General features: G+C 33.0%; 1 protein-coding gene across 1 annotated transcript in view; it reads right to left on the bottom strand.

Annotated features, from left to right (window-relative positions):
* The window catches only part of Smp_210130 (homeobox protein six-related), a gene marked incomplete at its 5' end in the record, with an annotated part of 71,087 nt that extends 66,655 nt beyond the window's left edge, over window positions 1-4,432 (bottom strand). The window contains one exon of the mRNA XM_018797835.1: window positions 3,817-4,432. Within this exon, the coding sequence (XP_018652837.1) occupies window positions 3,817-4,432 (616 nt within the window). The remainder of the gene's footprint in view (window positions 1-3,816) is intronic.
* Between the last annotated feature and the right edge of the window lie 8,002 nt (window positions 4,433-12,434).

Genomic DNA, 12,434 nt, shown 5'->3' with positions numbered 1-12,434 from the left:
TAATTCTAAATGACCATCTGGAGATGAATTAGTTTACTTACTTACGTCTGTTACCCCTCGTCGAGGAGCATAGGCCGCTCACCAGCATTCTCCATCCAACTCTGTCCTGAGCCTTCCTTTCTAGTTCTTTCCAGTTGTTACTCATCCTTTTCATATCTACTTCTATTTCCCGTCGTAATGTGTTCTTTGGCCTTCCTCTCTTCTGCTTCCCTTCCGGATTCCAAGTTAAGGCATGCCTTGTGATGCAGTTTGGTGATTTCCTTAATGTATGTCCTATCCACTTCCAACGTCTTCTCCTGATTTCCTCTTCAGTTGGAAGTTGATTTGACCTCTCCCATAAAACGCTGTTACTGATGGTATCCAGTCAGTGAATGTTGAGTATTTTGCGTAGACAACTGTTTATAAATACTTGTACCTTCTTGACGATGGATGCAATAATTCTCCACGTTTCAGCTCCGTACAGTAGAACTGTCTTGACTTTTGTATTGAAGATTCTCACTTTGAAGTTAGTTGAGGGTTACATTGAGTTTCATATGTTCTTCAATTGCAGAAATTCGGTCCTTGCTATGTCAATCCTCGCCTATACATCTGCATCAGATCCTTCTTCTTCATCAATGATGCTTCCCATGTACATGAACGTTTCTACATCTTCCATAGTTTCTCTATCAAGTGTGATTGGGTTGGTGTTCTCCGTGTTATATTTGAAAACCTTGCTTTTTCCTTTGTGAATGTGGAGGCCTATTGATGCAGAGACTGTTGCTACATTTGCTGTCTTCTTCTATATTTGTTCGTGTGTATGAGATAGGAGGGCTAGGTCATCTGTGAAGTCCAAATCATCTAAGTGATTCTGAGATGTACATTGTATTCTGGGATTCCCCTCAGATGTCGAATTCTTCATAATCCAGTCAATCACCAGAAGGAAGGGGAATGGGGAGAGTAGACAGCCTTGTCCGACTCTGGTCCTTACTGGAAATGCATCTGTCAGCTGTCCTCCATGCACCACTTTGCACTGTAGTCCATCGTATGAGTTTTGGATTTTTGTTGACAATCTTTTCAGGAACTCCATAATGTCAAAGAAGTTTCCATAATGTTCTCCTATCCACGCTGTCAAACGCCTTCTCATAGCGATTTCCTTAATGTATGTCCTATCCACTTCCAACGTCTTTTCCTAATTTCCTGTTCAGCTGGAAGTTGATTTGACCTCTCCCATAAAACGCTGTTACTGATGGTATCCAGTCAGTGAATGTTGAGTAGTTTGCGAAGACAACTATTTATTAATGTTTGTACCTTCTTCACGATGGTTGTGGTAGTTCTCCACGTTTCTGCTCTGTTCAGTAGAACTGTCTTGACTTTTGTATTGAAGATTCTCACTTTGAAATTAGTACACACATATACATATCAGTTATAAATCAAGCCTATTCCATTAAATGAAATAGAATCAAACATTTGTCTATAGAATCATATCTATGAATTTCAATGAATAGATTCAACAGTCTCGCACTGTTGAGGAGTCACACAATAGGACGAAACGGCTTTCTAGTGCTTCCAGTTTTTCCATGGTGGTCTAGCTTCATTCGACTCATGATCTCAACTATTGAAAATCTCTCAAACGTTGGGTAACAAACCTATAGTTTTCTATACTGAACAGATGAATTATCTTTGATTTGGTGATAATAGCTTAACACTGTCTTGCGGAAAAATCATCTTCATAATGCTGAAAACAGTTAGTTAACAAACATCTGTGGGTTTGAATAAAATTTAAAGCTTCATGTTCTTATCAAATCCTAACCTCATCAAAATAAGACGATTTATTATAATATTTAGTTCTAAAATATACATCATAACTCATTAGTTCTCGTTCAATTATTGATTTGTACGTTATTATTTGTTATATCCGAATGAAGGATAAATCAATAGTGACTGCTCGGAATTATGCATGGACTATTGGATAGTTACTAAGTAAACAGATTACATATATATTCGTATCCCTTTTATCATGAAAGGATTGCCTAGAACAGGGTTGGATGAAGAATGCTGGCGGGGGGCCTAGGCTTCTCCACGAGTGGTGACAGGCATAAGTAAGTAAATAATTCCTGTTATCATAAACTTTCATCTGACATATTAGCTTCTGTTATACGACTAACCAATCCTCACTTATTCGCAATTTATTAGTTATAGTTTTTTATAGCCACAGTTGCTTTTGGTTTGGTTCTGTATAATTACTATTTCTCATTTCATGGTGTGATGCGGTGTGGTCTGCTTGTATATAAACTACGTATGCCTGAAACATATGACTTATATATCGGAGGTTGATATTTGTGTTGTGGACTAGACGGGTTGGGTTAGACGGAATGCTAATATACAGAGGAGCCATAGGAACTCAGAGCTGATTGTAGGCTGCTCGTGCTAACTAATACATCATTGGTTTAGCACAGGAACAAGATCATATATATCAGTGTTCTAATTGGTGATTTTGTCACGTGATATTTGACAGACTACAAGTCATAACATTATCTATGTGTGCAATTGTGTTTATAAATACCTCATTGACTGAAATCTATTAGTTACAATGTATTACATGGAAATGTGATCCGAGGATTTTATGTAAAGTGATTGAAATCTACTAACAGGATTTCAAGAACATCAGTTATGTATTAATTACGATATCCTTATTTCATGTTATTTCAATAGGCATGTTTCGTAATTACATAATTCAGATGAGTTTATCGATTCACATATGATGCATACTGTTCAGACTGATAAGTCATAAAGTCGAGTATATTTTTAAACATTTTGCCCTCATTTTTCTTGTCTTCCAAAACAGTAAGTTTACGAGGACACTCCATAAAAGTTCACAAGCCCAGAACAAATTACTTGTCAGCTGACTATCGATTTTCCCATCGAATCATTAACGAGTGGAATTCATTACCTCAGAATGTGGTTGAGGCTACATCCGTCGACTCTTTCAAAAGAAATTAAGATTAACTGAGAGACCATCATCGCAAGAACTAATACAGACCATCAAGCCTCCTGTCCTTTCCAAACTGAAACTGATGAAAACATGTATGTAATACAGATGAACGAATTAGCGTATAAAATACTAAGTATATACTAAGTATAAAATTTATTGAAATAAGAATCTTTCTAATCAAGATATTGACAACTGCTCATTCTGTAGCAATAAAATAAACTTTAGTATTTGTAGAATAACAAGAATAAAACATAATTTATCAGAAGAAAATGTTTAATTAAACAGAATTGATTACATAGATTTCATCATTTGCATATTTTTATGAACAAATTTAGCTTACTTAATATTAGTAAGTAGTTTATCTCTATTAGTTAAATTTATGTCAAGATTTATCTTCAAGCTATTTCATTCTCCACCTCACCCCACACCCATAATCGATAAAATAATGTCAACATCCTCTTTTACAATAAAAGTAGGTAGACTGATAAAATAATTACTTTTACATTCACAATCTAAACAAAAATAAGGGAACTTTCGATGTTTCAGTTAATAATCCTAATAACTAAATGGATACTCTATTTTCAAAGGAGGGATATTCATTTTGACAAAAAATTATGTATACAAAAGAACAGCTACTGATTATAATTTTAAGTAAATACAAAAGAAAAAAAGAAAATATTCATTGTCTTATATGCTACTTCTTGAACATAATAATACAGGTATACAACAATTATCTACATGATCATTTAATTGATTATTAGTTGCTAAGGTATTATTATGTAACCAATGATCAGTTGTAGACATCGAATTATTATCATTAGTCGATTGAATATGTGATATATTACTATGATTATTATTATTATTATATTGTTTATTAATAAATGAATTTTGTAAATGAATTGTTGGTATTTGTAATTGATTAAATTCATTAGAATCAATTGATTTGATTGAATTTATTGATTTTAATTGATTGGTAATGAATGTTGATGATTTTTTTAATGGAATCGATATTATTGATTGATTATTATTATTATTATATTGATTATTAATATTTAAATGTAAAATATTATTTTTATGATTATTTTCATCTTGTTCATTATTATTATTGTGATCATCATCATCATCATCATCATTATCATCACTTAAACTTTCTTCATATGAACTATCATTATTTATGATTGAATAATTATGTGAATGATATGATTCTAATAGAGTTTGATGATGATCATTATTTGTACACCATACTATACTACTATTATTATTGTTAGTAGTATTAGTAGTAGTAATAGTATTAGTAGGAGTAATAGGATTTATAATTAAACTATTATTATACATAGAATAATTTATCCAAGGATTAATTTTTTTATTTAAATCAATCATATTTACATTATTTTCTGTTATATTCAAATTTATGACTGAAGATAATGATCTTGATGATGATGATGATGTTGTTGTTGTCATCAAGTTACCTGGATTTGAAGTATACAAAGAAGAAGATGATGAAGACGATGTTGAAGAAGACTGTGCTGAAGAAGATGATACTGAAGAAGAACAACAATACTTTAGATTATTAGTTAACCCTTGTGTTGTAAGATTTAAAATATTTTTTTCATAATCATTTATAATACCAGAAACATATTGATTTGTTAATTGATAATCATTTTGCTTTAAATAAGATGAATCATTGAAATTTGAATTTTGTTTATTTATATTATTTTCTTCATGTATATATGAATGATTATTATGATTTGATAATTGTTGATTATAATGATAATCATAATAATAATCATTTGATGATTGAATATTGAATGGGTATTTATGATTTGTTTGTTTTATTATATCTAATTCATCATGAATGAATGGATTGATTCTGGAATGATTAGTGAATAGTTCATGATTATGTTCATTATTTGTTATTGTAGATAAATGAGAAGTTAATTGTGATATACATCGAGTAGGATGATGATGAGGATGATTGTACTGATTTTGATTGTGATCATTATTAGCTATATGATATTGATTAGATAAACAATCATTTTCCGATTGTAAATTTATTCTATTAAATAATTGTCTAAAATGTTTGAAAAAAACGATATTTAGATTTACACTACTGAAACGCCATATTAGTAGTTTAAAAATAAACTAAAATATTTTAAATCCATGACATTATTCATCCACTTATTATTATTATTATTATTATTATTATTATTATTACTGCTACTAATAGTAACAATAATAATGGCACAATCCACATCATAAGCTGATGTTAGTGAATAACTAATGAAGACAAGGAAACCCGAAACATTTGAATAATGTACAGAGCACAGTTTATCTTTAAATCTTAAAGTTTATTTAAATTGAAGTTCTCTTTCAAAACTTTTTTCAGAGTTGCGACACGAATTTAAAAATGTTAAATAATTGAAATTTAATGTCATCAACTCAGCAAACAATACTTTCAAGATTCTAATGGTTGCATAAGCTAATTCAGACTATGATTTCAATAAGAAATAGAAACTAATGAATTTTTAATGAATAATATCAGAAGGGGTTTTGTGGATATTACAGTAATTTCAATAGTTGAAATCATGATTCAATTGAAGCTAGACCACAATAAGACGGAACGACCGTCAAGTAGTGCTTCCAGGTTTTTCATGGTGGTCTAGCTTCAATTGACTCATGATTTCAACTGTTGAAACTTTAATGATTACTTTACTATTTTAGCTGTATAGAATGTGTTTAATTAGTTTTTTTTTGACTCGTCATTAGTATTAAGACATAATAACTATCAGTTATCAAAATCCATCGTACATATTAACAACAATAAGAAAACACAAATACTCGAAAACATTGATAATAAAATTAAATAGAATAAGATCAATAAAATCGGTCGTTTGTTTTTAACTTAGAACTTCCCATACACGGTAACAAATGAAGGGGAAAACAAACAGTGTAGCAGAAGCCTCTATATCATTAGGCCTCAACATACACAAAGAAAAAGCAAGATCATGAAGTATAACATAGAGAGTACTAACCCAGTCATTGGATTAGTACTGGAAGGTGTGGAAACATTCACGTACCTCGACAGTATCATCTATAAACAAGGAGGATTTGATGCAGACATATAGGCGAGGATTGACGAAGCGAAGGTCGTATTCTTATAGTTGAAGAACATATAAAACTCAAAACAACTGTCATCCAACAGCAAAGTGATAATCTTCAATACGAATGTCAACATAGTCCTATTGTACGGAGCTGAAACGTGGAGAACTATTGAATCCATAGTCAAGAAGGTACAAGTATTTATAAACAGTTGTCTACGCAAAATACTCAACATTCACTGACCGGATACCATCAGTAACAGCGTTTTATGGGAGAGGTCAAATCAACTTCCAACTGAAGAGGAAATCAGGAGAAGACGTTGGAAGTGGATAGGACATACATTAAGGAAATCACCAAACTGCATCACAAGGCATGCCTTAACTTGGAATGGTGAAGGGAAGCAGAAGAGAGGAAGGCCAAAGAACACATTACGACGGGAAATAGAAGTAGATATGAAAAGGATGAATAGAAACTGGAAAGAACTAGAAAGGAAGGCTCAGGACAGAGTTGGATGGAGAATGCTGGTGAGCGGCCTATGCTCCTCGACGAGGGGTAACAGGCGTAAGTAAGTAAGTAAGTAAATTTTAAAAACTATACACAACTTTTTTCTCTTCAATCATTATAACAAACTATTCAAATCACAACAAGAATAATGACATCTCATCATTAGATGTACATATTCATTTATGTGGGAACATTGACTGTTTACCTTGAGTAAACATCTACATAACTCTATATATAAGTAAATGAATAGATGAATCAGTAAGTATATATAAAGTGAAAATACTTTACATTCAATAGTTCAATCAACTAAATCTTGTTGAAACTAGTTTCATTTACAAATATGAAGTTTATTTACTTATTTGATCAATTACGATGTAAGTTTAATTAGTATTGAAACTTGGAATAAATTCTCATAGATAGATAGATGGTGTGGATAGATAGGTAGACAGGTAGGTAAGTAGGTAGGTAAGTAGGTAGGTAGATAGATAGATAGATAGTTAGTTAGATAGATAGATAGATAGATAGATAGATAGATAGATATCTTGATGGGGTTCTGTTCTCTGAGCTAGATGAATTAGTCGTGAAGATTTCATCGTCCTTCTGAACAACATCGTCAGGAAAAGCTGTGAACCACATGTGGAGAACTTCGAACACTTCACTTCTACCCAACAGATAGATAGATGTGTGTTTAGACAGATAGATAGATATAGATATAGGTATAGATAGATAGATAGATAGATAGAGATTTTGATGGGGTTTTGTTCTCTGAGCTGGATGGTTCAGTCGTGGAGGTTTCATTGCCCTTCTCAATGACATCATCAGCAGAACCTGTGAAGCATATGCGGAGAACTTCGAACACTTCACTTCTACCCAATAGATAGATAGATAGATGTGTGGATAGATAGATATTTTGATGGAGTTTTGTTCTCTGAGCTGGATGATTTAGTCATGAATTTTTCATCGTCCTTCTCAATGACATCATCAGGAAAAGCTGTGAACTATATTTGGAAAAATTTGAATACTTCACTTCTACCTGAAGTTTGTGTTGATGTTTTCGTTCAGAAGGACGATGAAAGCTCCATGAACAAATCATCTAGCTCAAAGAATAAAACCTCATCAAAACCATCCACTTGAGCTATAATTCTTCTCCACCGTTTCAAGATAGATAGATAGAACTTATCTTTATCTTGTAGGTGAAACTCTTTTATTAATATCCACAGTACTGTTAAATTTGTTTCATATTTATTACTTTAACAAACTATTCTCATTTTATTTTGAATGTCACTTTAGTCATGAGTCCATGGATTCTAGGTGATATGAAATCGTAATTGAGGATCATTTTATATCAATAGTTGACTAAAATGGTTGTAATGTAAAGTTAGTCAATTAAATTTCATAACTCAACGTCTTTGTAATCATTTAAAACATTTGGTAAGCCGAATTCATTCACTTTACTTATGATCATTGTTATATCTAGAACTTTAGATTCTTGCTATACCGCATACTATTACACTACTTGAACGATCGAACCCGCAACGTCACAAAATGAAAAGACAGAAGACTAGTAAGTAGGAATGTTATTCCCAACAGAGTATCCATTATGGTACAAAACTGTCAAGTATTTATAATTTTTAGTAAAAACCGAAATCATCATTATAGTTATCCAATCCGCATACAGAGGGTCATTAGCGTTTGTCCAATAGGGAAGCTACATTTAGTGATTCCGGAATAATCTTCCAAAAGCTGATTAGATGGAATATGTTCAGCTCTTTCTGAGCTTCTTAGAGCTTCCTCAAGTTCACCTGTGGACAGTCCTCACAATTATATATGCACAACATTGAATAAATCGCAAACTACAAAGAGATAACTAATCAGATTCCCCTAAAATCTCCAAAGGTTTCTCCTCTTAGCTCATGTTAATTCGTAATTTCATCAACAAAAATAAAAGATCAATTCTCAGATTTATAGATCGTATTCATTACATACTGATTTCAGTTAGGATACTATTGAAAACCAGTAAGCAAAGTACCATTATTTTAAACTAGTTTGGAACTCATAAACAATGTGTTGTGTATTCAGAACCAGAATCAGGATCAGATTAAGAACTGTACAGTATACCTTAATGTTTAATGATATTTCAACTGAGATCAGTCTGTATAGAATACAACCTGGAAATTTAATGAGTCTTAAAAAATCTCATTTAATCAACAAAAAACAAAACATCTTCATCATAAATCATTCTTATAACACCTAATAATTACAGGAATGTCCCCAAATGCCGTGTGACAGCTGAGAGTGGTGAGAGTCCGCTCTCCCTCTCCAAATACTTTCACATAGCCATGCGTATATAGCCTCTGCCACGGAAATCCCACTCACTGCCTTCTCGTGAAACCGGTGTTGTTAACGAAATTGAGAGGACGAAAATCGAATGTACGACGCTTTAATCGGGGTGGTGGACACAGTGAGTTTACCTAGGGTAGTTGGAAAACCCTGATTCCAAACCAATGGTGCACATGGGCTGGCTCCAGTAGCCTGATGGAACAAATGGCGTATGAATCAATCGTTGGTCACCAGCTACCATGGGACTGCATTTCCTCACGATGCTCCACTACCTTGTGGATCAGACCTTTAGGTCGAAGGCTCCGGATGTGGTCCCCTAAGAAAACCACCTGCTTCGGTTTGGGCACCTGGGTAGTATCATAGCCCTCACACGAATCAAATGAGATTTATGTGGCGCATATATATCTGATGCTTCCTTGTACCAATATTTATGTGTTTAAATAAATAAATAAATAATAATTACACAAATGATTGACTATCTGAACTCAATAGTGTGTTGAGATGAATAAATAACGGACGATTTCAACTATCAAATACAAGTTAACTAATAGTGCTAAGAATGAAATGGGAAGGATCTTTGTCTATTTAACGACTGTATAAAAGATGAAGAATAGATGAACAAGCTATAATAACAACAAAATAAGAACAGATGCTAAGACAACGATTGAATAAGGTAACGGGTATGTCTCTTCTAAAAAACATAGAAATCATGTATTAGTTGATCAGACTACTACCTTAGCCTTATCCATGGAAAAATTATTTATTTGAGCAACCATTCACCAATTGTCTTCAGTGAGTTGTTATCTCACAACGGACGTGGTTAAACTCCACTGGTCACTGCTTCTCACTAGAACTACAGGATATATATCTTGAAGTCAGTCACTAGTGAGCATATAATTATAATCAGAAGGGGTTTTGTGTGGACTTTTTGACTTTTTAACGGTTCACGACTAAAGTCACTCTTGTATTCAATGATTAAGTTGTTGACTAACCTGTATCAACCCTTCATATTACTTAAGTAGGCCATTTGCTGCAATTTATGTTTGGAAAGTTCACCTCAATATAAGCTTCCTTACCAGAACAAGGAAGTTTTGTAAGAACAATAGTTTATGTTTGATAATTTCCAGATGATGAATTTCAAATAGAATGAAACATTTTTCATAGTTGAAATCATGAGTCAATTGAAGCTAGACCATCATGGAAAACCTGGAAGTACTGCTTGACGATTGTTTCGTCCCATTATGGGACTCCTCAATGGTAGTGCGCATCCACGATCCCTCACTCGCGAGATTCGAACCAAGAACCTACCAGTCTCGCGCCATAGCACTTAACCGATAGACCACTCATGATTTCAACTATGAAAAATACTGAAATCTTCACAAAATCCCCTTCTGAGAATGAAATATACACTTTAGATCCTATTGTTAATTATAATCTATCTCTTTCATCATAAACTTATATTAAACAATACAAAAACATACTAAATAGTTACCATGGTGAAAAAAAAAATCAAAAATGACCAATTTCTTCGATTTTGAATACTACCTTTATTTACTTATGTTACTATTTAGAATATTTTAAGGGGATTATATAATCATATATGATGATGTAATCAATTCTTAATTAAACAGTCTAATGGATTTTACTGTTTTCTTCTATTTTTAGTTGTTTTTTTTTGCCTTTCATGGTCACTAATTCAACATTTTCTCTTTATTTTTTCTTTTTTTTGGGGGGGGGGAATATACTTCATCAAGATGATTTCATTAGGTTAGTTCAATCATTTCATTGAAGGAAGTGTGCTGAATGATCCATTAATTCATTAGTTCGTATTAAGTGTTAATAATGACATTAGTAAATAAGTTCAAGAAGTATTGGTTAAATCTATAGTTTTTCTTACCTCGCTACAACCCCCCACCCACACCCATATACACCTACTCATTACACTCTCTAACATGGTTACATAATCAAACATTTAATTAGTAAACATGTGTTATGCTCAATTTATTTGTTTCTATTTTGTTTTAGTAACTTAATTAAATAAAAGTTAACATAATAGTTTATGTAAACATTATAAACAATATGCTCATTAGTGACTAGCTTCATGAGGTAATTCCTGGAGTTCTAGTAAGAAGTAATGATTAGTGGAGTACAACCAGGTCTATTGTGAGATATCAACTCACTGAAGACATTAGAGAATGGTTGCTCAATCTCGTAGATTGGTTGAAGTTAGACATTAACGCTGTTGGATGTCGGCCACCTCAGTGCTCTAGTGGTTAAGCGCTCGCGTGAGAAACTGGTAGGTCCTGGGTTCGAATCTCGCGAGTTGGGATCGTGGGTGCTCACTGCCACTGAGGAGTCCCATAATGGGACGAAACAGCCATCCAGTGCTTCCAGGTTTTCCATGATGGTCTAGCTTCAATTGTCTCACGAATTCAACTATTGAAATAACTAAAATATCCACAAAACCCCTTCTGATAATTCCCAGTAGTGTTTGATTAGAACTGAACAGAAAACTTAATGATTAAACTACAGTGATTATAAGTGAATACAATCTAAACAAAAAATCCCGTGATATAAATTGAACTCAATTACTCTTTATCTTCAAACTAACTACAAAAAAATAATGATCATACTAATAGAAGGGGTTTTGTGGAGATTTAGTATTTTCATAGTTGAAAGCATGAGTCAACTGAAGCTAGACCACCATGGAAAACCTGGAAACACTGCTTTAAGGCCGTTTCGCCCTATTATGGGACCCCTCAGCACTGCACATCCACGATCCCGCCTACGTGTAGGATTGTGGATGTGTTCGCATAGGGACTCAAACCCAATACCTCTCACTTCAAATACCAATGTTTTATCCACTGAACAACTAATTCCTATTTGTTACTAGATTATAATAATGGATTTTAATTAATCCAGAATAACAACAAGGGAAAATTCCAAACCCTAACTGGTCACTTCATACTTACTCCATGAGTTAGTGACCATCTTGACACACAGTACCTCAGTGAATGAAGCTTTAGTATTTGAACTAATAAACAATGGGTTGAAGATACATTCAGTTGATAAATTTCAAATAGGATGAAATGGACTTTTAATTCTGTTAAGAGTCACTATTTACCTTTCCAGTGAAAGAAATATGTGATTAAAATGGATTGATTGAGGTAATCGGAACAGGATCCATATATCCTAGCAAAGATCAATAAAATACTTCAGTTCTCAATATTACTAATAGTGAGATAACTCAATCTCTTTCTGATAATTACACTAATGTGCAAATGTTCGATGGTTGAATGGGACCTTTAGGATATTCTGAACTTTGTTTGTTTTGTTTTTTTGTTAATTGATACTTATCGATCAGTACTATAGTGATTTATGACATTACTGAACTAGATAGATTATTACATAGCCTAGTTGGTATATTGTAAACCTACTTAATAGAATTTGAACAGCTGTAGCAAGTGACCAACACAACATCGATTATTGTCTAGTAATAAATGTATAGATTTCAGTTTCA

Source organism: Schistosoma mansoni, chromosome 5 (assembly GCF_000237925.1).
Source record: "Schistosoma mansoni strain Puerto Rico chromosome 5, complete genome".
NCBI lineage: Eukaryota > Metazoa > Platyhelminthes > Trematoda > Strigeidida > Schistosomatidae > Schistosoma > Schistosoma mansoni.
The sequence above is the reverse complement of the archived record's forward strand: the minus strand, read 5'-3'. Positions and strand labels throughout refer to the sequence as shown.